Genomic DNA, 26,578 nt, shown 5'->3' with positions numbered 1-26,578 from the left:
TCACTTGGACACTTTACCTCCTCTGCCATCACTTTATCCATACAGTCAGATACATTTTATTTATTACACTCACCCATATAATGCATACCGTGTATGCTGTGTACCTTACCGGCTACAAATGTATATAATATTTTGATATCTGTATATAGTGTTTTGATGTGTGTATATGTGTGTATATGTAAATGTGTGTATTGACATTGATATATATATATTTATGTATATAGTGCTTATGTATATGTGTATAGTTTTTTGCTATTTTATTTTATTTTATTTTATTTTATTCTATTTTAGTTTTAGTTTAGTTATTTGTTCTTACTCATCCTTTTCATTTTTTCTCTGTACTGAGCTGCTGTAATGCACAAATTTCCCCGTCGTGGGATCATTAAAGTTTTATCTTATCTCTTATCTCTTATCTTAAAATAACATAAAATCCTAAGCCCAAGATCAATTTTAACCTTGTGTTAATACCCGTAATATAGATTTATGTATTAATATGTTATTTAACAAAACACTTAGAATAATATTTCCATGTTTTATTATCAGGAATTAGTCAAATACATATAAACAAACAGTAGGAAAACTTGACTTGTTTTTCACAAGGTTATCACTTTTAGCACACCCACATTCATGCTTTCATTTTTTTTTTCTTTCTTTCATTGTCTTTTTTGTATAACCTCAGTAAAAAAGGAAACATCATGGTACATGATCATTATTTTTCTTTTTAAAAAAAGAACTTTATTTACAACTCATTTTCCAAGTAATATAAATTAAACATTCCGTTTACTGGCAACAAACTCCACAAAATATTAAAGCGCCATTCTCTGGCAATGATATGACGTCTCAGTACTAATAAATAAAACACTACCCACTCCGAGTGACTGAACTTTCAGCTTACATCAGGAAGTTAAATCAGGGAGTGCACTATGCTCTCCATTTTCACTTCAAAACATTCCTATACAGTTATTCTTCCTGAACTGTTTGAAATTAATAGAGAAGTTGGAAATGTTCTTTCACCATCCTCTGATACCAAAAGTTCAAGGGCTGAAAGACCAATTACTGTTTAACACCAGAAACACATTACTGACGAGTCCATTCAGTATAACTCATCATGAATGGATGAATGAAACCTGAAAGAAATAATTAATGCTTCAGTTTGCTCTGAATGTTCTTCAGTAGATTTGATAAGATCAATCTCCACTGATAATATAAACTGCAGAAAACATTAGACTGGAGGGGCAATATTGGCTAGCAGAGAACCAAAAATCCAAAATGACTCAAGAATCAAATGTATTCACAAGACGTGTAGGGAAGAAGTGTAGAAGAAAAATGTTAATGTACCAAATTCCAATTCACTATTTTTGAGGAAAATATCATATTCTTACGTTACATATTAGTAAAAAGACTTTAGAATGATCAGCTTTGGGGTTGGCAGGCTGAGAGACGCCCAACTTCACCACATAGCCAGTGCAGAACCAAGCTCTGCACTGGCTCCCTACATGATCAGAAGTAAAGAACAAGTGGCCCAAATCTTTTAACCATTAGTGAAGCCATTCTTTGCAATGGTAAACTATTACAAAATGGTGGGAAAGTAAAAAATTTTGTTAAATGTAATATTTCAGCAACAACTGAAAGTTGTTGGAGATCAAAGAGACGGTGTCAAGATGAACTTATCTTCCATGTTTAGGTTTGGACTCGGTCTTTGTTTCTCCCCTTTCATAGTCAAAGGCTTTCGTAATGTTTGTATTTTCCACAGAAGATTGTGATATATATTAAGAATTTACAAAGATAAAAATCATATCGGTAAGTTACAGTCAAAAAATTGTCAGATATTACATTAACGCTGGCAGAGTTTGGGAGATACATAATAGAAAGATAAAGTTGAGACCACAGGAAAAAAGTCCCATGAAATCATGTAGAAGAGGCAATAGAAGAAAAATAATTACAAACATTGGTGAGTCTTTGTTTGCAAAAAAGCCTACATTTGTACATTTCTAGCACAAGGCTGTACAACATCTGTATTGAGAGAGGCAGTTTCCTATGGCAAAGCTAGATATAAGTACATATCATGCTGCACTAATATAGTGCAAAATTATTCCTGAAAAATGAAGAGAGAGGCAGGCAGAAGTGATGCTGGCTCTGGGAATTATCAAGCTCTTTTTGTCTCCTCATCATATTTTTCTTGTGAGATGCACCCAGGCCATAATGATGCAGAGGGCTTTGAATGTTCGTGGGACACAGAACGAGTGATATCACGAGGATATCACTGAGCTGCGAAAAAATGAAGTAATAACATATGAAGATTGATCCTTTCACAGCAGTATTTGTTCTGGGGAGACCCTCTTCGGTGACTGTGGTTTAATTGTTGCAGGCAGTAGTAGATGGCAGTGAAGCAAAGGCAGACTTGCAGCAGAAAATAAAGAATTTCTGAAGGTTCTTGTAAAATAAAGTACCAAAACGAAAAAAAAAAAAAAAAACAGATGAAGATTCTGACAGAAATGGAAACCTCAAAGATCAAGACTGAATCCGCATTCATTGACAGCCGTGTTTTCCCCATCTGCATGTGATCAATGCTCAGCGGCAGCTCTGCTATCAAGGGGTTTCCATAGCAACGCAGTGTTTCCTGAAAGAGGACAAATGTCTGTAGACCAGCATGTTGAGCAGGAAGACTTCTACATGTCCGCGTCTCCATCGTAAGCCAGAGTCAGTGGCTTCAGTCTGTTGTTCATCTGACGTCGCGGTGGCTTCTTTGGCTTTTTGCTACAGAAACAAAGAGCAGGTAGGGAACAGTAAGGCAATCTGATGACTGTTCAACAGTAGCTTCTACTCAGCAAGGCCAACTTGTAACATAAGACCCTGATTCTGATGTTTCATTGACATCTTCTCTTAAAGACCATACCACTGTCTTTGGAATTACATCCATCTTATCCTCTTATCCTACTGATGCATCAATCCACAATAACACTAATAAATAAAAAGTCATTTTTTTGTACTGTATATTTTAACCATGTAAATGGAAAAGTCTGTTCTTAGGAGGAAACCAAAAGAGCACAAAAAGAACGCCAATGAAAACTCAAAATAACGATACTAGCTGACCTTCTTGCTCGGAGACCAAAGCGCTAAACACTGCACCACAGTGCCATTGTGTCTTTGGAAGTGACATTTTAAATTTGCAAGTACTTCAAATCACGTAAAAATTACAATTCAGTGATACACTGTCAATAACAAGCAGAAAAATGGTGTAGTAACATGCAACTTGCCTCACATTAAGTTACATGTAAAAGCTAAACCTAACTGAAAAACAAATAAACTACTTGTGTGAGTTAGCCTTGTGACAGCCAAGTGACCTATTCAGGATGTGCCCATTTTCTTGAGTCACGAGGAGTGAATCAGAGGACAAGAGCCATTGAGTAATCTTTTCAACTTGCTATTTAATTTCAAGTGAAGATTTTGTCTGTATTTTGTCATTTACTTTGTTTCGTTGAAGCACAAAGTACTCATCACCTACATTTCTTTTGTACTATGCAAAAATCTTGAGCCATCCTTCATTTCTTTACATTTTGAAAAGAAAATGGGAAATTGGTGCAGAAATGTATTTAAATGTGCAAACATACATGAAATAAAGTACATAAGGCCAAAACAGTCTGTACAGTTCTGATGAGCTTGAAACTCAAAATTTGGTATGACCACCTCGATTCTGCCAAGTTTTTGACTAATAGCTGTTTGGGAATCACCTTATTGTGATACTGTGATATCTTTTTTCCACAGATTCATATAAAGAAACAGGAACAAATTATATGCTTTTGCATCAGGCTGCTAGTAACAAAGTGGCTAAAGATACATTTTAAAACTGGTTCTTTGCTAAGTTGTCTAGACTAAAAGTTAGAGAAAAAGTATCCAGTGTCCAAAGAAAAACTTCAAAAGGCCTTCAGAAAACATGGATGGAACTATTGCTCAAGAACACTTCAAAAATTATAAGACAATCTGGCTCCTCGAAAGAAAAATATAAGAAAACGAGGGGTGGCACAAGACTTTTGCACAGTACTTTATATACACAGTTGCATTCTGTTCTCCTGCAAAAGAGGGAAGCAGCCTTTTCTACTGGCCATTGAGCAATGGTGCTACACCTTAAATGTGAAACACTCACTAATTTCTAAACCCTGGTTCTAAACCCTGACAACAGTGATTTAAAATAAACATTAAAATGTTTGAAAACAGTGACATTGTCCTCACGAAGATTAATGCACATAGCAGTCACTATAGAGACAATATGAGGCACTTTTTGTATATTACTTGATATTTTGTGCATTTTGGATGAATAAGTCTATCTGGTCATGACAAAATAAGGAGAATATCTAAATATGCAAATGGAATGTGACTCACTGACCACAAGATAGTAGCAGAGAAATAAATACAGCTGTGACAGGCCAGTTGTTTACAATTTCTGGACCTTCATTTATCCTGTGAAGGGTTATTGGCTACCACTGAGGACCCTGAGGTCATGACCTGTGTATTTGCTCTGCAACATAAAAGAAATTTATATTCTACTTATGATTACATGTGGTTGTTTAACCAGCTTAATCTAATACATAGAGACTCGATTTAGATGCCAATTGAACTACAAAACAAATAAACTCATACATATATAATTCACTATTTCTCTGCTAGACTTTGAACCCATGACTTTGATGTTTCTAGTTACCATCTAGAAAATACAATGTCTCAGAACACTTTATGGGTTGTGGAATGCTGAACTGCTCACCTCCAGTAGGTGATCCACTGAAATGACTGAACAAGCACTCTGGGTGTTTGGACACATGGAGATGTCACATGGAGAGGAACGGGGTTTGAGTAAGACCCTGACTAAGTGATAAGAGTTTCAAAGGGAGGTGCTGGGTGTGGCAGTGACTGCTGTGGTTGTGGATGTTGTTGTGATGATGGAGGCTTTGAGAGCTGTGCCTCATAGTGCTGCTGTTTTTGTTGCTGCTGCTGTTGCTGTTCGTTGCACCGCTTTAACTCCTCTTGCTCTAGTTTCTGGCAGGCAGGACAGGTGTAAGGCACTGTGTAGCTGTTTTGCTCCATCCAATAAACCCTGCCTGAGGGGGACTTGGAGCTTGACTTGCAGCAAAGGCAACGACCACAACAACTGAATAGAATGTGAGAGGGTAGAAAGAAAAAGGACAGCACATAAAGGGACAAATGATGAGGGAAAACAGAAAAATGAATGAAAGAATAATTGTGAACAGTGTTGTGATGGAGGTCAAATCCCATGTTGATCTGTTAACCCCTTTATCAGCGGACACATTTTTTCCCATAATATGTCCTTCAAATAGTGCAACAGAGACAAGAGTTACATCTGAATCTGTTCTAGTGAAGCTCAGTCATTTTAATGAAGAAACCTCAAATTAAGCTCCAAACTGAGCTTAATACGGACTGATCAGGTAGCCATTTGATTGTTAAAACAGATGTCTACCTGATCAGTGAACATGACAGCTGCAAAAGCTTCATTGTGTCAGAAGGGTTACCTGAAAAAACATCTTTACTGATATATAATGAATTTATGGCCTTCAAGTTTGCCAGTGTTCTAAATGTTCAATATCAACAATAATCAAGAAGTTCTGAGGCTGTTTCTCTGAAGCATTGTGTTGCACATTTGATCTCTGGGTTGTACTAATCTTTAGTGGAAGAGCCCACAGTGTCTGTGAACAAAGAAGACGTGAGCAGGAGCGTGCTATGTCATCTGTGAACTTATTCCCTATACTTAGAATATTAAGGAATTCTTTTGTAACATCCTGCGCCATCTGAAGGAGAGAATTTTGCACACAAAACTTGAGCAATGGCAGGTGGGTACACAAACTCAGTACACTGAAAATGTTCACTTGCCCCATTTTACACATTTGGCTCCCTGTGACTCTCCGTACTTTAATTTTGAGCCTTCTAATTCATTCAGTCCCACACTTTCAGAGACACAGTACAAAATTACTGAAAGTTTCATTTTACTTTCATACACTGTTTGGTGGAAACAACTTCCTGTGATGAGGATAATGCCTAATCCTGTGAGAGTCTATATCAGTCACACAAATGCCTTCAACCACATTTTATTCTAACATGGTGATCTCCATCACATCACTGAATGTGCATTAATGATAACATGAGGAAAAATCAAACTGATGATGGAGTCAGAACATATTTAAAATTTGGTACGTTACCATGCTAAGTATGTCATGGAGATTATAAAGACGAGCAGCACAAATGCTCCTGCTGCTACTCCATACACCCAGGTTTTCAGCTTCCCATCTGCAGAGAGTCACAAACATACACACAGACAGCAGCAGTCAACAGTTAGTATAGTTTTTCTCTCAGTATTCTTTAATTGCTTTCTGGTTTTAGTTTTAGAGACATACTGAATGCTGTCATTTTTTTTAATTGTTTTCTTTTTTGTTCACATATAGTTTAATTTTTGTAGATATGCAGCTGCATTTGTTTAATAAGTGACGTATCTTTAATAAGATACTTTTGTGATAGACTGCAATGTTTTTGTGTTCAAGATGTAAATGATTACATGTAACAAGGTCATATTTCTGGGGACTTTTGTAAGCCTTGCATTTACATCCTTTGTCTACAGGTGACATGGGAGTAAATACAGAACAGGTCTGATATCTAAGCCAGATATTGACAGTTTTATACTGTTAGCGCTGCTTAGCTGGTGACCCGGACATGCCTTGTTGCCAGCTGTTGTTTTTAGTGTTTGATGAGTTAAAGGTCATAGTCATTTTTATTTGTCTACCTCTGTTGACTTTGTGTGCACACTTAATTAACCCTATGACCTCGTACAAGACTACCTGAAGCTCCTTGATGAGCCCAGCCACAGTCAGACGTCTGTAGAGGGGAGGACAGCATTTATACTAAAACTCTGCACTGCTGCCTGAGTTTGCTACGAGTACTGCAAAGAAGGCATCATTGTGCTTGCTGAAACTTGGCTTCACTCTGATATTGTCAGCTCTCAAGTGGACCTGGACGGGTTTTCCCTGGTCTGTGCCAGCAGAACAGTGTGCTGTGAATAATTTCTTGTGCAGCCAATTCACAATAAGAGCCACAGTATGTAATCACAACATTGAACTACTGTGTTTAAGGTCTTGTTTTTTTGATTGATGGTAATATGGTAATATGATTTGTGCAGTTTATGTCCCTCCATCAGCTGCAAAAACTGCAAACCAAATAATCAACAGCAACATACTCCCTAGCATTTATTATTGGTGATTTTAATCACTGTTAAAAGAACTGTGACTGTCTGGCTATGAAGAATAGTTTAAATGTTAGTAGAAGATTGGACAAGTGCTATGGGAATGTTAAAAATGCCTACACTGCTAAATAAAGACCTTGTTTGGGGAATTTTAACCACTGTTTACTTAATACAAACCTACGAGACACTTTAAATGGTCTGTAAACCAAAGACCAAAGCAGTAATTGTGTGGTCAGTGGACAGCACTGACTCACTGACAGGTTGTTTCCTTAGTAGTATGAGGCTACAGAAGCAAAAACATATTACATTCATTACTGCAGGGAAACTGTAGTTACTAAAACGGATGTTTGTAGTTTACAGACAAGAGAGACGTACAGCTGATCATATACACAGCATGATTTTGTTTTTAACAAATATAACTCAGTGGACTAAAGTCAATAACATTTGTGTCTCAGCTGAAAGCAGTCAATATTGGTGCTCCTCAAGATTGTGTCAGTTCAGCTGTCCTTTGTAGACTTTATACTAATGAATGTTCAGCTAAACATTCATAGAATTATATTTTTAAACAGTCAGATAATACTGCCATTTTAAGTTGGCTTTGCAAGAAAGAGGATACAATTCAATTCAGTTTTATTTATATAGTGCTAAATCAAAACAAGCCGTCACCTCAAGGCACTTTATATTGTAAGGTAAACACTATACAAAAATACAATATTACTGTTAGGGATAATAAGGATATAACGGTGTACTCTGCAATACAGAAGATTGTGGCATGGCGTGATCGCAACAACTTCACTTTAAATGAAAAAAAAAAAAAGAGATTGTTTCTGATCCAAAGCCAGTGGGCGATCACAGTCCTGTGAGTATCCATGGTCAATCTATTGTACAGGTTCAGCTTAATAAGTACCTTGGTGTTCGCTCACGCACACCGCTGGGCAATCAACTGCTGGCTGGAACACTGGTGTTACAACAAGCCAGGGGAATTTTGTTTCATCCAAAATTCCCCTGGCTTGATTCCCTGTGACACCTGTACAGGGTGTACCCTGCCTCTCGTCCTATGACAGCTGGGATAGTTGTTATAATAGTTGTACTGTTGGCATATTGGACTTTGAGTCCAGAACAAATTTTCTCTTTGGGGACGATTAAAGGAACTGAATCAATGAATATTCCAGTCAAAGCTTCTGGTTTGGCCCTGCCACTGCTGTATGCTTACACTGTTCTTACCTGCAGGGGGCAGTAGAATCTAATACAAAATCGTGTTGGAAATTTGTCCACGTTTTATTGCAGCACTTCGGTGTTAAAAAAAAAAAAAAAGAAAAAATGTCACCAAACACCAGTGTAAGACAAAGGTACATAATAGTATAAAGTCTGTACAAAACTGTTTGCAAAGGGATGTTGATTATAAAATGAATTATAGCGCAATACCTTCCTCTATTAATACACTATAAAAAAGATAACACTGTCACGTGTTCTGCATGGAGTTTTCTTCTGGAAAATGCAATTCTTCAAGCAGCATGTAATCTCAGTTTGGCTTTAAGATGACTATTACAGCTATTCCAAAAAGAAAAAATGGTTCCAATCTTTTAAATACTGCACTATAACAAAGAAGATAAAGAAAAGATTTATGCTCTCTGAGATTAAACACTGTATCTACATAATAATGCTCTTGTTTGAATATATTTTAATGTCTTAATGACTTGACAGTCAGAAACTATAGCTCAAATGACCCCATGCCAAAAAAGAAAAACAGCAGATGTCACAGACTGTTACCTGGCCCAAAGGGCTGTAGGAACCAGGTGCGTCCCACCCTGCCTGGTGGGCTGACTGCAGGCTGGGTAGGGTTGAAGGCTCGGATGGTCTTAACATCAGCTTTGCTGTCATCTGCAGTGGGGATCTCTAGCACTGGAATGACGGTGCATTGGTCCAGCAAGCCGTCAGATGTCATCACTTCAGTGTAGCCCTCTTCACAGCCACAAACACCTGCCTTAAACAGGAAGGACACAGGTTTAAACACAATCAAATCACCCATTTATTTCTTTTGCTCTTAGCAGTCATGCAACTGCTATGACACACAGAATACTGGTCCTTGTTCTTTAAATATCTGTGATAAACTCTGGCCGTCTGCCTTTAAGTCCTGTAAACTTTATCCTCATCCTGTAAAACCTTCTCCTTGAATTAACGCTGCTCCACCACCACCAGCATCTACGCACCAGGTGGTCCTGTCCTATCGTCTACATAATGATGTCTCATTAAACTAAAGGTCTTCTTGAGGTTAAGGTAGTGGCTCAAAATGTTTTCTGCCTTGTGAAACTTTAAAAGAAAACAATGTGGTCTGTTATTTATTTCAAAAAAGAAGAAGAAGAAAGAAGAGAAATCAACCAAAGACTTATTTTCTTTCTTTGCTTGATTTGAGGTTAAATACAGCACATCTGTAATGGTATCCTGGATTCTGTTCTCAGATTATTCCCCTGTTACTGAGAGTACACCAAGGCTGTGAGTCTTTGCTTGGCAGCCTCTAAGGCCTCAGGTATTGACAGCTTGTTGAACTTTTTAGGCACCACTTTCTTTATCACACCTTCTGCAACTCTGATAGCTGGCTAACTTCCCTCGGTGCTGCCTTGATCTTAGCCTCTAGTCTTCTTTTCCGTGGAGGGTACTCCATGGAAAAGAAGTAGGCTTGTTCTAAGTAGCTCCTTGTGGCTGTTCATCTTGAACCTTACATTTATCTGAACCCAACCATTTTTCAGGACCTCAGTGATGCACTGGACCAGCTCTGGAAGTAGATCCCCGGGATGCCATGCGTGGTCTCATTAGGAGTATGAATACAAGCACATGGGGGCACACAAAGTACTGAGTACCATTTTGAGTTGATGCAGTGATATTTGGACAAAATGGACTACCCCACTGCATCATTTTTTCACACTGATTTTCAGGGTGTCTTTTCAGTTCAGTCCTTTGCAGATTGATCATTTTAATTTCCATCAAACAATGTGGCATCCTTTTGTTCCTAACACACATTATCCAGTCCATATCAGTATAGATATCCAGCATGATTTTTCCCATTGAGATCTGATGTGTTTTCCAAGTGTTCCTTTAATTTTTTTTAGCTCTCCCTCGCTCGCTGTGCGTGCATGCGTTCCTCAAGCTTGGGTCCTCTACCAGTGGCCTGGGATTTTAATTGTTCTGCACAGTAGCTGTTCCTTTTTGAAACAGGGCCTAGTACTAAAAAATAAATTCAGTATACCCAGGATATATTTTTCTAATATGACTTTACTATACCTAACAATGACAATCAAGCAGTGACAATAATGGTGTCAGAATAGTAGCGTTCAACCCAGGTTTTCCCAGTCGAGCATTGAGAGCTCATAGAAGAAACAGTGTTGCCAAGCAGTTGGCAGTTAGAAACATCCATCACTCAGATGAAGAGATGAGTTACACCTACGCCTTTAGTGGAAATAGAAGTTATGGCCAAGGGCAAAGATACTGCACCACCCAATAAAGCACCTGGTCATGGTTTCTAAAGCCTTAAAATATATATAAATAATAAAATAAGTATAACGCCGCTACTTTGTGGATTTTCACCTATCACAGGGGTCTCTGGAACGTAAATAGATAAAGGTTCACTGTATTCTTATGTCAAGTAATACAGTTTTAGCCTTACTGGTGTTGCTAAACTATCTTTGGCACGAATAAAGAACATGAATAAAAAGCGTAATCCAAACCAACGAGTCAGTTTGCTTGCAGTACCTTTAAGGTCAAAGAGAGCGTTAATCAGCTTACAAAACTCAGCAGTTCAGCATGGTGTGAATCTGTATGCTTCATTCCCTATGCTCATCAGGGAAAGCCAGAGGGTTTAGCTACTCTGTGAACACTCTCCCCTTCCTAAGAGATCATTTTCATGAGCTTTGCATTGAATTGCGATCTTCATGTGATGCTTTTTTCATGTATTTGTTTATCTCTTGGGGGTAGGGCTGGGGAGCAACATGGGGAAGCCAAAATTTGGTTCTCCACTGGTCAACTTTCAATCAAGCCAGAATCTGTGAACCACTGAAGTGCTAACAGGGAAGCTGTGATGACTCAGTTTTGCACTGATGTCAAAAATGAGTCTTTGTTCAGGCTAATCTTCATCAGCTTTCTACATAAGCCTTTGAATACAGTTTCCCAAGACTGTTTAGAATATGCTTAGAAACCTTTCATCATTTTCAGAGGTCCAGATGGCCTGGTGAACAATGCAGGTCTGTAGATGCTTGGTTTAATGTTACAAAGGAAGAAGGAATTAAAAAAAGAAATACATGTAACATCATACCCAATCGTGCACTGTTGATAAAGTGTTCATTTAAGTCTCATTTCAAAGTCAGTTCTTTGTCTTCTTTGTCTGTTTTGTTAGACAGGGTTTGAAGGCAGTGTGTGTGAATGTGTATGCACTGAAGCCACCCCTCCTCCACATCTCTCTATCTCATCTTTGACTCCGTTCATCACACTGCAGGGGGTCCCCAGCTCCCAAACAGTCTTTGGAGGATAATCATCCTCAGAAATCACTGCAAACAGTACAGATAGTAGCAGCTTATGTCCAATATCAGAGCGGGCAGGAAATCAGGGATCATTTACATCTCCTTAGTGGCAAACAAAAGAAAAGAGGTGTGGTTTAGAACTGTGTTATCATTGTATCTGGGATCACTCTCTGTAGTGCAGTTATAATGTTCATACAGAGAGCACATTATGTAAAATTACATACATAACCCTAATCCTCAACTCTATGTTCCTTTAAGCAACCACATCTCAGAATCATACAACTGTACTCTACAACATGGTTTGTGATGTGCAGCATTGTGCTTTGTGGATTATGTTTTTGCAAACCTTTTTGCAAAATCCCCATCCTTAAGGGAGGGGTGTGAGTACACACACACACACACACACACACACAACCACACACACCCACACACCCACACACACACACACACCCACACACACACACACCCACCCACCCACACACCCACCCACACAAAGCATTCACCCAGTGAGGACACCAGTATAGAACATTAGGCTATAACATCTATTTCAGACTTTGAGGAACTCCTATAGAAATCTATAAAACCAGCCTGCACATGAGTACCCAGTGCATTAACTGTGATACCCAGCATCATATGTGAAAGCACCCATACCACGATCCAGATGGTTCTGCTCACTCATTTGACATGAACTTTTTGTGCACAGTTTATGCACAGCCACACAAAACAAGGCAACTGCTACTGACACAAACAATATCATTTGCACTGACCAGTACATAGATTACATATAACATGAATGAATGATTAATTTTTTGACATCCCTAAATTAATTGTTTTGATGGAAAGTAAGTCTTGTTGATAACCATGTAACATAAACACTGCCTAACATCAAGTGGTAATTGCCTCCACAAATGTGGAGCAGCAACTGCAAAGGCTCTGTCACCTTTTCGTTTGAGGTGTGATCTTTGGACATGTCAGAGAGTATCTGAGAGTCCTGGGAGCTAAATGTAAACAAATAAGATTGGTAATATAAGCTGGGGCCTGCCTATTAAGAGCCATAAATAATTCAATGAAACCTTAATCTGAATTCTAAAATGGACAGGAAGCCATTGCAGCGAGGCAAGGATGCTCATATTTTTTTAGCACATGTCATTAGTGTAGCTCCAGAATGCTGCACCATCTGCAAATGTGTTAAAAGAGAGAGGGGAGTACCTAGGTATGCTGCCCTTGCAGTGCATTTCCAGCAGAGACAGCTAGTTTACACTTTGTTACTCCACTAAACCCACAAGCCATCGCTTTGCATGCTTTAATGAATCGCTAGTGTAAAACTGAAAAAACATATCATATATTAATATATACATGGTAATGGACCAATTTTATAACAGTTTGGGATTTTACATTATAGTTTAGTTTCATTTCATTTTAACCTTTTTGTTTGTTTTAATTCATTTTTAGAGTGGTTTTGCACATTTTTATTAGTTTTTACTTTTTGTTTAATGCTTAGTTTTAGTTTAGTTTTCATTAGTTTTAGTCTTAGTTTAATTCACTATTAAACTATTGTGCAATAAGAACTTGACAAAGAATACTACAAGATAGCAGCATTATGTGCTTAATCTGTGTGGTACTAAGGACACACATGAACATCATGTGACATTAACAGGGTGGAACATAAAAAACAGACTCCAAAACCCAAAACACTCTACAATAAACTTCAGTGTCAGTGTAGTAGATTAAGAACACCTTGCGTGTGGTGTATAACATCAGAACAGAGCTGTATTTGAGCTTTGAAGGAATCAAAACTCAGCCTGAAGGTTGCAGGTTTGAGCCCCTGTCCTTGCGCTGTGTTGTGTCCTTGGGCAAGACACTTAAACCACATTGCCTAACGGTAGCGCCGGTCTCTGGCTGCAGTTGCTCGTCTCTGGATGAGTGATCTGGAACGATCATTTCTTTGTGTGCCTTGTGCGCACAATGACAATGAGTTGAATCTAATCTAAAAAATGCACAATTTATTTATTTTTTCTCAGGGCCTAAGTATACAACCTATGTAAGTTGCCGACATCGTTGCCACATTCATGCTTGTGTGGCTGCATTATGTGTGTTAATTACCCTGTGTGTTAATTACCCTGTGGTCATGTGCAGTGTTTTATATGCAGTGCCAGCCAAAAGAAACAAAAAATGCTGGGACTTTTTCCCCTCTTTGGTCCTCACTCTTTGTGTTCATTTTTTTGGCTTTTTTTTTTCTCCCACTTTGTTCACTCCCTCATGTCCATTCCAATAGTTTCAGCAGTCTTCCTCCAGGAGTTTGTGAGTCCTTTATATTGATGCTTTCATCATTATTCCTGATTGTTAATCTCTCACTGATAAATTAAAAAATTGAAAAGTAGCCAGGAATGCACAAGAGGACTCGACAGTGCTGAACTGGCCAATCACAATTTTTGCGGGCTGCGTGGACTCGACGTGTAGTTACTTTTCCCGAGAGCTGCACGTCAGGTTATGTCATACGTTACTGCATAGGTTCAGAGGGGTTTCCTCATGTGGACTTTGAGGTTGGTGGGGTTTTTCCCATTTGAGAAGTGTTCCACACATTTGACCATCATCCACAATAAGACACTCGCTTCTATGTGTCTTGCTATTGTACTCAAAGCAAACTGATATGGGACTCTGCTGCTTTCTCACAACTTTTGCTGTTGCCACTCTTTTGCAGACTGGTGCAGTGAGCAGACACACACATACAGTGTATGGCACTTCCATCTGTAATTGCCAGAGTGGAAAAAATGATTTCATATTAATCCACAAGGCTTTTAAATAAACTAACAAACATGAAAACGAAGGGCAGTTTATCTACTGTATAATTTCAGTATGTTTTAGTTTTGTAAACACACAATACAGTTTCAGTTAATTATCTTTTTTCTTTTTATTACCGTTTTTACTTATTTCAGTTAACAAAAATGTTTTTTTGCTTTCAGTTTGTTAGTTCGTTTGTTTTTGTTGATAATAACCTTGTAATGACTCTTCATGTCCATTACCATATATACATTACCGTGTACATATCATGGCACATTATAAATCATCTTTCTGCAACGATAGAATATTCCCAGCATTAACGGGCTAGCTTATCTAGAATAGCACCTTAAAATTAGCCAAAATAAAACATCAGAAGACTAACTAGGAAACACAGTCAAAGCTAGACAGAAATAATACACAAACTACTACACATGAATGTGTCCAAGGTACGAGCAAAAGAAAGGGCACATTTTAGACCATGCACTTAGCTGCCTTCACTGTAGCCAACTGCTTCCATGGGGAAGCTACAAATCTGTCCCACCAAAACAAAAAGGCCCACTCTACGGCTGCCTTGTACAAATCTGGTCATATAATCAAGATTTAAATTACAGTATTTTTTATGAAATACAGCACGCTCCCTACTTGCCATGATACTATCATGCCACTACAGAAACTAAAGAAAAGTCTTTAAGTAGGAAACTGAAACCATTTCTTCATTTTTGTTCAAGTTTTTTCAGACAGTAGGACTACAATTTCTGACCCCTAACAGTTCTTTCCTTTACAATCTTCACCTCCACTTTGTGAACACACTGGTCACGGCTTGGCAGAGTTTTAACACCCCATTGGCCATTCATTCCTGTGAGCTTGGTTGTCCTTAAGTAAGATAATAGCTCCCACTTTTATATTTGGTTTTCCCTTTTCCATCTTTTGGCAATGTGGCAATGCGATGAGTGTGTAGAATGATCAGAGGATGTTTCCCTTCCACTGAGAGGTTTGCACATGATATGCACAGCTCAGCTCATCACAGTACAGAAAAGCATTAGTGAAGGTGGTAAATGATCTTATTGCTTCTGACAGTGGACTCATCTCTGTGCTTGTGCTGCTAGATCTGAGTACAGCATTCTATACTATTGACCTTAACATTGTATTACATTTGAGAATGCCGTAGGTATTAAAGGTAGTGAGCTGCAGTGGTTTGAATCATATTTATCTAATAGAATCTAATTTGTATATGTAGATGGGGAGTCTTCTTCACACACTAAGGTTAATTATGGAGTTCTACAGGGTTCTGTGCTAGGACTAATTCTATTTACATTATACATGCTTCGATTACGCAGTATTATTAGAATACATTTTCATTGCTATGCAGATGATACAGAGCTTTATCTATCCATAAAGCCAGATGACACACACCAATTAGCTGAAATACAGGAATGTCTTAAAGACATAAAGACCTGGATGACCTCAAACTTCCTTCTTCTAAATACAGATAAAAGTGAGGTTATTGTATGATCTGCCTATACCTCATGAGCATGTAGAGCCTGTGGCAATGGCCCAGCCAGTAAAGCAGTGGCACAGTGGAAGACTGGAAATGATTACATATGTAAGAAGACACTTAATTCACTTCATCCTAAACTCACCTCTGTGCACAGGGACTGTGGCTTGGTGCATGGTGGGTTACAGGAGCGGTCTGCCATTGGTTTGGCTGTTGCCAGACATCCACCTAGGAGCAAAATCCAAAAGGTCAAAACAGAGGTTTTATGTTCTGTTTGGTTCTTAGTTTTATTATATACAGTATATTTGATTTTCCCTTTTCTTAGTTTACTGAGTCGTTATTCTTTAACTCTCTGTTTATTTCTATTAGCATATTGCTTAGGGTTTATGTTGTATAGTCTCTTCTTCAGAGCCTTCCCTTGTGGATCTTTCTGTGTCAAGTAGGCCTTAGTGTGTCAGTCTGCATAAATATCCTCATTCCTCCTGGTCTCTATACTATGAAGTGAGTTCATCATACCCATGGCAGCATCTAACCAATCTAAAAGGGGCATTTCATGGCTCATATGACTTTTCTTCCATAGAAAATTATCCTTATGCCACATACACCAGAGACATTATCAAATGATAATAAAAAATATACAAATACAAATACACTGGGTGTTAAAGGGTTAACTTTAACACCCAGTGTTTAACACACAATGTGTTTCAAATATCCCGCCGTTCACATACGTCCAGCTAGAATTTGATCCCAGTGCAGGACTTTGGAGACAAGACTGAATTAAGAACACATCACTTTATTTACTGTTGAAAACCACAGGAAAAAAATAAAAATATAAACTGGGCTGATCAGGAGGCAGGAATACACAAACTAGGAAATGACACAAGGAAACACACAAGGTGGAAAAATCAATGACAATAACACAACAAAGGACCAAGGAGGACGCAGATATGCACAAGAGGTAACGAGGGCAGAGTGGAAACAGCCAGGAAGGGCAGGTGAACAGAGTGACACTAACGAGACAAGGGGAAACAAAACTGAATACAACGTACACGGAACAAGGAGCTGGCTAAAAGAAACAGTAAGTGAGGAAACAGGGAAACAGAAACACAGACTTGTCACAACACAGGAAGGCAGATATACACATAAAAAAGAAAGGTAGAGTCCGCACACCAGCAAATGCTCTTGAATGACTTTTAATACAACTGGGGTGGCTGTAGCTCAGGAGGTAGCGCAGGTCATCTCTAATCGGAAGGTTGGCGCTTCAATTCCGGGCTGCACCGGTCAGTATTCCAAAGTATCCTTGGGCAAGATACTGAACCTCAAGTTGCTCTGCGATGCAACCGTTAAAGAATGAATGAGTGTGAACGTTAGATAGAAAACAATTAGCTGTAGAAGGAAGTGCTGGTGTGAATGGGTAAATGCAAATGTGTTGTACGCTGAGGAAGGGCAGCTGTGCCTGAAACGTTACATTATGGTATTGTATTAAACGTCATTTAGGAGCTTTCACGGGTGTGCAGACTCTACCTTTCTTTTTACGTGTTTGTTAGCCCAGCATCCATTTTTTTCATTTTTGGATTGTGTGTGTACTTGTCTCCATTTAGATATACAGAGAAACACAGGGAAGCAAAACCAAATACAAAACACAAGAGACAAGGGACTAGGACACAGAAGGACAAAACAGACACAGGAATGCAAGGATGCAGGAATGACGTGGAAAACATAGGGAAACAGGAATTAAATACAAATAACTATGAAGGGTAGAAACATGAAAAGATCAACCTACAACTCCCTCAACAGGGTACCAGAATTCAAAACAACAAAACTACAATAAACTAAGAATTAAACAGACAACAGAATTTGTAAAAACAGAAAACACTTGGTCACAGACTCAGGACTATGACGTTAATAATTTTATTGCTGGGTGCGCTCTCAGTGCTGCTGTTTATTGCTAAGGTGATGGCAGCACATTAGAGCTTTGAAACTTTAAACTGTAGCCATTTAAACATTAAAGCTTCCTCTCCCTCAGCCTGATAAAGGAGATGTAAAAATCACTTCAGTTTGTCACAGATCAAACTGAAGTTAATGTGACTGATTGAACAGGTATTTTTAGTTCTGCTCTGTACTTCCAGCAGTGTAATGAGATGCATGCACATTCCCATGACAATGCAAGATACAGTTGCTCTTCATTCAGTGGTTTTATTAAAATACAGCTTAACAAGCTGCATATATAAGACGTATTCGCCCAGCAGAAACTCTATATTATGCTTAAAAGATGCTGTAAATAAAAAACTTTGTGGAAATGTTTTAAACTGAAACCTGAACATTACCTGCTCCTGACACTTTTAGTTTTTATTCTCTCATCTGCAGAGTCTGTGCTGTTTAAGGGTTTAGAGTAAAGATTAAAAACAGGAGGTCAAACACAGGCTTAGTCCACATAGAAATTTGATAAGACGTCTGCAAGTACACTATATGAATGCTTGTTTGCTGTCAACAGAAAAAAAAAAATCAAGGTATAAAGTTGAGCCTAAGAATCTGTGATTCTTACTGATGCTCACCAAGGGAAACACAGAGACTTTAGACACTACTGAAAAACTTTAGACCTTCTTACTCTCCCGGCAGAGGTCAGAGTGATGCTGTTTGCTGGAAAACTGATTGATCAGTGGGCAGTGATTTCATATCTGTTGATCTCTACTCTGGAACCTAACCTGCTCCTGCGGTATGGTTCACAGCGTAAGTTACCATAGCAATTTACCCCGGTAAACTGTGAGCCACCTTCATAGTACCAAAAACCCAGGGTTAACCCTAAAGTTACCTGGATATGCCAAAATCCTGCTTTGTAGTATAGGTCCCTGTTTATGTTCCTGTCCGTTATCCTTGTGAGTGCCCTGTCTGTGGTTTATTCAGTTCATTCAGTCTATGGACTTTTGGATATAGGATTCTGCTTCAACCTGCAATGCAAGGCTTGCTTTGTGTTACTTCTGCCTGCCTTGTGAGTCTCAGTCTGCTCAATGATGTCACTTTTACAGAATGACAGCAGTGAGGCTGGAAGAATATGTTCGTAGAAATACCCAAGGTGTGTTTGTTTTGGTTGTGTTTCGTCCTTGTGGTTACTTACTGCATTTTAACTGGCACCTCAGCACTTCTTGACATAACAGCACTTACTAATATAAACTGGGTTTTTGTTAATGGCACTTGAGGTTTCAGTTCACAACTGTGCTTTTCTGAATTATGAGAAGCACTTTTAGCCATAACTGCAGCTGTGGTGCATGACTTCACTTGGCTTATACATACATGGCTTTCCATTGGTTTTGATGATTTTGTTCATATTTTATTCAAATAATAAATTTCTGATGTAGCAGTAGATGATTTTAAGGGTTTGCAGAGGTGTGAGCTATGTAGTATGGATTATATTCCCACTGAGAATAACATAATGTGAATGATATAGACCGTGTGCAGCTGACACTGACAGCAGTGAGAGAAAATGCATGTCTGCAAAAACATGGTAATCTGTCAAGACTCTTGAATATTTATTAGGTGGTGTGCTCAGGAGGAGAGCTCAGTATGAATATTCATGAAAAGGAATGCCACTGACTACAAGGAAAACTCTACAAAGGGAAATAAAATATATGCAGTATGCCAATCAGAGCTGCAAGGGCCAACACACCATCTGGAGTAGCAGACATTTCTTGTTCATGTATACGATGAGATGTGTATTCTCACCTAACACAAAAATATAAACTGGCTACTTGGAAAAAAGCTGATATAAATTAAATATGACGCAATGATTAGACGAGTTTGAAATGATTATTTCAGATTGTTGAAATAGGAAACAGCTGATTAATGATGTCCTGACGATCTAGTGAACAATGCTGCAGTGCTGAGATTAACCCCAACATGTGATGGACAATAGGCTTAAATCTTCACTGTGGCATTGCTACGGATTAAAGCACATCTGCTACAGTTTCCTTAAATTCTCTGTCTATTACTTCTTGTGGGGGGGAGTATTTTAAGTAACCTTATCCACATTATCACCCTGTTCAGCACAGCACACAGTCCTCGTTTGTCAGAGATGTGTTGTGGTAGCTTAGGAACTCATGGACACACACATTCACATTTACACCTGTACTGAAAAACAGACTTCCACCTCTTTCAGCGTATCTGTGGCACACCGAGGCAGTCGAGAGATATAATCTTTCCTGTGGCTCCTGGGCCTTCCCCAGGACCTCCTCCTGGTAGGAAATGCCTGAAACACCTCACCTAGGAGGCTTCTAGGAGGCTACCTGGAAAAAAAGCCCTAGTCAAATGCCCAGACCACCTCAACTAGCTCCTTTCGATGTGGAGGAGCAATGTCTCTACTCTGAGCTACTTCTCTGAACTGTTGTTTGGTACAGTATGTGCATAGGCACAAACAACAGTCAGGAACCGTTTCCTGACATGAAGGTGTGCCTTTCACACTGGCAGTTTTGGGTATTCAGAAAATTGAGGATCTGGTTTCAAAGAACAGACTGAACTGAAAAAGTTAAAACAATAAACAAAAAAGTTAGACTCAGAGAAATGAGCTTTTCAACCCCATTTCAAGATCTTCTCTGTTACACCTGAGCCAACTCCATCACGAGTAAAATGACTCAAAGAAAGTATGCTCATAGAGTGAGCTTAGTCTAGTTCAATTCAATTCTATTCCATTTTATTTAGTGCCAAATTGCAACAATTCATAAATTGCAAAAAAAAAAAAAATCAAACACTTCTTAATTACAAAAAAATACTTCATTCACTTTAGCATAAAAGTTGATGCTTCTGAATTTTTAAACATGAACTAAATTTTATATATGAAATATATAATGGACTTGTGGTCTGTTTATTTAATAAGTAGTTTCTGATTACCTGTGACATTGAGACCATCAGAACGCTGACACCAGACGTGCCGAGATGAGCCTCTCCATGGTCCAGTTTTCCACTTGTATTCAAAACATTCACCATCTGCAGAGAGGATATAATTAGATGTTTTTCTTTTAATTAAACATTTAAATTACTTTAATAAAAAATATATTGTCCTTGATTTTCACCATTTTTTATTTATTTGTGAATTAAACTAAAATTGTTTTACTGTTAGAACTAAGTTACTATCAGCCACCTGTACATAACAATTAGATAAAAATTAAAAAACAAAAACAGCATTTTATATTTACTGGGGTTATTGTTGTCTAATATTAAAATTTGTTTCATGATATGAAACACATTTGTGTGACAAGTATGAAAAAAATACAGAAAATGGGGCAAATACTTTTGTACAGTACTGTCTGTGTCTATGGTGAAATTTCAGGATTCGCTGTAGTCCAAAAAAAAATCCTATGATCATGACTTTTCTGACCAACCTGTACATGGTCGTGCCTCAAGTTCCTGTTCTGGACACTGTAGCAGGTTCTCTGGATCCTGGGCCACTACAGCTCTCGATCGGACTTGGACGGAACCAAAACCCAGGTCATCCCCATTTATGCAGCTTAGGTGGCATGAACTCCAAACAGTCCAGTCTGTCAAGTAGCACTCTCCTACATAACAGAATATATTTAAGCAAACCAAAATGCAACATCACTGTAGGAGCAAAGATTATATACTTTTTTGATAAATATAAAGCAAGTACATTTAGTGAACCCATAGTTAAAGTTCATAAGACACTGGTCCTACTGGTTGACAAGCGCTACATTACTAGTATAGCCTCAGCCTATGCATGGCTTTGAGAGATTTAAAAATTTGACAGAACAAAAGACATGCTGTGGAAGAGAGCCAGAGATTAAAAATAACTCATGATTAAATGCAGAGTGGTGTATATACACACAGAAAGTGAAAAGTGGTGAATCAAAAAGAAACACTGCATCATGGGAACTCCCCAGCAGACTAGGCCTATATTCAATTCAATTCAATTCAATTCAATTTTATTTATATAGCGCCAAATCACAACAAACTGTCGCCTCAAGGCGCTTTGTATTGTGGGTAAAGACCCTACAATAATACAGAGAAAACCCAACAGTCTAAACGACCCCCTATGAGCAGCACTTGGCGACAGTGGAAAGGAAAAACTCCCTTTTAACAGGAAGAAACCTCCAGCAGAACCAGGCTCAGGGAGGGGCAGTCATCTGCCGCGACCGGTTGGGCTGAGGGGAGAGAAAGACATGCTGTGGAAGAGAGCCAGAGATTAATATCAATTAATGATTAAATGCAGAGTGGAGTATAAACAAAGTAAATAAGGTGAATGAGAAACAGTGCATTATGTGAACCCCCCAGCAGACTAGGCCTATAGCAGCATAACTAAGGGATGGTTCAGGGTCACCTGATCCAGCCCTAACTATAAGCTTTATCATAAAGGAAGGTTTTAAGCCTAATCTTAAAAATAGAGAGGGTGTCTGTCTCCCGAATCCAAGCTGGAAGCTGGTTCCACAGAAGAGGCGCCTGAAAGCTGAAGGCTCTGCCTCCCATTCTACTCTTAAGTATCCTAGGAACCACAAGTAAGCCAGCAGTCTGAGAGCGAAGTGCTCTGTTGGGGTGATATGGTACTATGAGGTCTTTGAGATAAGATGGTGCCTGATTATTCAAGACCTTGTATGTGAGGAGAAGAATTTTAAATTCTATTCTAGATTTAACAGGGAGCCAATGAAGAGAAGCCAATATGGGAGAAATCTGCTCTCTCTTTCTAGTCCCTGTCAGTACTCTAGCTGCAGCATTTTGGATCAGCTGAAGGCTTTTCAGAAAGCTTTTAGGACAGCCTGATAATAATGAATTACAATAATCCAGCCTAGAAGTAATAAATGCATGAATTAGCTTTTCAGCATCACTCTGAGAAAGGATGTTTCTAATTTTAGAAATATTGCGCAAATGCAAAAAAGCGGTCCTACATATTTGTTTAATATGTGCATTGAAGGACATATCCTGGTCAAAAATGACTCCAAGATGACTCCAAAAAAATGACTCCATATCTAAGGGATGGTTTAGGGCAGGGGTCACCAACCTTTTTGAAACTGAGAGCTACTTCATGGGTACTGAGTCATACAAAGGGCACCAGTTTGACACGCTCTTCTGAAATAACAAATTTACTCAGTTTGCCTTTAGTTATACATTATCAATAATGATTAATGATACTCATCTATGAGAAGACACTGATCATGTTAATGGTTTCTCCCAATAATTAGCAATGAAAACAAGGTGGGAAACATATCAATATTCAGCACTTTATCTCTTTTAATCTCAGTAATTGTCACATTTTTAGATAATCACTTACATCACTACATTTCATAGGAAAAATGTCCAATTTTCACTAGCCATTCACAAACATTTTTTTAGCAAATCATGAACTATGTTGCACCATGTTTCAAAAAGTTATTATGTAATGTTAAAGAAAAATCAACTTACATATTTTTAAATAAATCTTGTCACATTTTGAACTCATGACCAAATCTGCTGCATTTTTAACAAAATTATAACTTATATGTCATGAACACACTTTTAAATTGAACACAATTCCTCAATATTTTAATTAAACTTTGCCATGACACTGCCATGTTGCCACTAACATCTGGCATTGGTTTCTTTATTAGTGAGAAGACTGGCATTGCATGCTGTTCACCAGTGCACTGTAATCTGGTGTGTAACTTGAAACTGCAACTGTGAGTGCATCTTTCAGATGTGCATCAGTGAGGCATGTTCTGTGTTTGTTCTTGATGAAGTTCATGTCAGAAAACGCTGATTCACAGAGATAGGTTGAACCAAACAGGCTGGCAACCTTCATAGCTGCTGTGCATACACCACTGTACTTCTCTGTGTCAACAAGGGACCAAAAGTTTGGTGCAGTCTGGTAAACTTTGAGGTGTAGGTCATTTTGCAATGTTATGATTTCCATCTCCACCTGTCCAGCATCCAAGTTGAATGTTGCACTTAGTTTCTCAGCAAAGTATGTTGTGTCCACATTCATGAAAGGATTGGAAATGAATGACACACATGGCTCAAGCTGATCAAGATCACAAAACCTATTCTCAAACTCTTGCCCAAGTCTGTTTATGACTTCACAGTACTTTTCTGCAACTTTGTCAAATGTGTCAGATGCAGAAGCATTGTTTTTCAGCACCAACTGCACAGAGGGAAAGTGCAGCACTTTTTTTCTCTGTAAATCCACAGAGAAAATGTTCATCTTGGCTTTAAATGCATTTAAAGCACTTATCATATCAACAACAGTTTTACCTTTGCCTTGCAGCTCGCAGTTCAAGACGTTTAGTTTCCCAGTAATGTCCGTCAAAAATGCAAGGTCAAGGGTCCACTCTGTGTCTTCTAGCAGTGAGACGTCTTCGCCTTTGGACTGCATGAACTCTTTGATTTCACCCAAAAGTGACAAAAAACGAAATAAAACTCGTCCTCTGCTGAGCCATCGGATTTCTGTGTGTAGCAGCAGTTCACCATATTCAGCTGACATCTCCTCCAATAGCACCTTGAAAATCCTGTGCTGTTTAGCTTTGGAGCGGATGTTGTTAATTATTTTTACAACGGGAGTCATCACGTGCTCAAAGCCGATCACTTTTGCACATAACGCCTGCTGGTGAATGACACAGTGATAATGCAGAAATGTTGGGAAGTCTGGGTCACCTTTACAGTGAGCGATGAAACCTGTATGTCGGCCGATCATAGCAGGAGCCCCGTCTGTTGTCACCGCCACCAGTTTTTCCAATGCTACCTTCTTCTGCACGAAAAACTCCTTCAGCGTGTTATAAATGTCAACTCCCCTCGTAGTTGTCTTTAAGGGCAGTAGTGTCAGGAGTTCTTCTCTTGTGGAGAAATCTTCAAACACCATCCGGATGAAGACCAATAGCTGCGCTGTACTGCTGCCGTCCACGGACTCGTCGCACTGGATGCTAAACCACCTGCACTTTGCCAGATCCCGGTCCAGCTGATCGGCCAGGTTACCAGACATAGCTGACACTCGTCTAGCCATCGTAGATGCCCCCAGTTGGACGTCGGAGAGAGTACAGATTAGATCGGTTCCATTTTTGTCGTCTTTAAGTACAGTGTTAGCTATTATCATCATTGCTTCTTTGACAACTGCTCCATCTGAAAATGCCTTCTTCTTCTTGATCAGAAAATGTGTAGCTCTGAACGAGGCTTCGGTTGCTTTTAGTGACTTTTTTCCCGCCCTCGTGAAAAAAGATTGTTGCTTACCCAAAGCTGCCTTTAGCTCACTGGCTTTTTCTGCACGTAGTGCGCTTCCCGGTGGGTAGTTAGCATGGTAATTTTTGTGACACGTAGTGAAATGTCTCTCAATATTGTGCCGCTTTGCCGTCGCTACGGTCGCCCCACAAATGAGACACACGCAGGTTTCTTTCACAACCGTAAAAAAGAACTCCTTCTCCCATTCCTCGTTAAAGTGATAAGTTTTCTTTCTTTTTTCAGCCATATTTTTGGGGAAAGAAACTGCACTCAGCGCCCATCTTCGCTGTGTCCACTAGCCTACGTTCCATTAGCACTGGTTTTGTCATGCGCACAATACTGACCATTGAATTAGAACTAGAGTAAGTCAGAGTTCACCCTAACTTTTCTAAACGTCATGTATAATGAGGATATTTTTAAGATACTGTCATTTTTAAAGCTATATAAATGCAAGTGTGATTATAAAAAAGAATAGCAACAGAATAAAAATTTTTTTAGACACAGCTCACTAGTGAGTTGTGCTATTTTTAGAACGGGCCTGCGGGCGACTCATGTGGTCCTTGCGGGCGACCAGGTGCCCGCGGGCACCGTGTTGGTGAGCCCTGGTTTAGGGTCACCTGATCCAGCCCTAACTATAAGCTTCATCCAAAAAAAAAAAAAAAAAGGTTTTAAGCCTAATCTTAAAAAATAGAGAGGGTGTCTGTCTCCTGGACCCAAACTGGGAGCTGGTTCCACAGAAGAGGCGCCTGAAAGCTGAAGGCTCTGCCTCCCATTCTACTCTTAAGCATCCTAGGAACCACAATTAAGCCAGCAGTCTGAGAGTGAAGTGCTCTGTTGGGGTGATATGGTACTATGAGGTCATTAAGATAAGGTGAGATCTGCTTATTCAAGACCTTGTATGAAAGAAGAAGAATTTTAAATTCAATTCTGGATTTAACATGGAGCCAATGAAGAGAAGCCAATATGGGAGTCCCTGTCACTACTCTAGCTGCAGCATTTAAGATCAGCTGAAGACTTTTCAGGGAGCTTTTAGGACAACCTGATAGTAATGAATTACAATAGTCCAGTCTAGAAGTAACAAATGCATGAACCGCATTTCTAAGATTTGTGGGGCTGAGTACAGTGACTTCAGTTTTATCTGAATTCATAAGCAGGAAATTAGAGGTCATCCAGGCCTTTATGCCTTTAAGACATTCCTGCAGTTTAAAAAACTAGTGTATCATCTGGCTTCATGGATAGATAAAGCTGGGTGTCATCTGCATAGCAGTCTCTCTCTCTCTCTTTCTTTCTTTTTTCCTGTCTCTCTCCCCTCACCCCTAACTGCTCTCAGCAGATGACTACCCCTCCCTGAGCCTGGTTCTGCATGAG

The 26,578-nt window shown here is 39.0% G+C and overlaps 1 protein-coding gene across 2 annotated transcripts in view; it reads right to left on the bottom strand.

The window, feature by feature from the left end:
• Window positions 1-555: 555 nt before the first annotated feature.
• thsd7aa (thrombospondin, type I, domain containing 7Aa) overlaps window positions 556-26,578 on the bottom strand; it is a 132,541-nt gene continuing 106,518 nt past the window's right edge. The window contains exons 23-29 of one of the 2 annotated variants that reach the window (XR_004020561.1): window positions 21,400-21,573; window positions 20,909-21,004; window positions 16,173-16,255; window positions 9,011-9,224; window positions 6,207-6,294; window positions 4,760-5,143; window positions 556-2,757 (exon numbers count right to left, since the gene is read on the bottom strand). Coding sequence is in view for 1 of the 2 variants with exons in the window: in XM_030740853.1 (XP_030596713.1) it covers window positions 2,670-2,757; window positions 6,207-6,294; window positions 9,011-9,224; window positions 16,173-16,255; window positions 20,909-21,004; window positions 21,400-21,573 (743 nt within the window). In the remaining variant the exon portion in view is untranslated. The remainder of the gene's footprint in view (window positions 2,758-4,759; window positions 5,144-6,206; window positions 6,295-9,010; window positions 9,225-16,172; window positions 16,256-20,908; window positions 21,005-21,399; window positions 21,574-26,578) is intronic. The other variant, XM_030740853.1, reaches the window with a different exon arrangement.

This window comes from Archocentrus centrarchus, chromosome 11 (genome assembly GCF_007364275.1).
Source record: "Archocentrus centrarchus isolate MPI-CPG fArcCen1 chromosome 11, fArcCen1, whole genome shotgun sequence".
Taxonomy (NCBI): Eukaryota; Metazoa; Chordata; class Actinopteri; order Cichliformes; family Cichlidae; genus Archocentrus; species Archocentrus centrarchus.
This window is presented reverse-complemented; position numbering and strand designations above follow the sequence as displayed.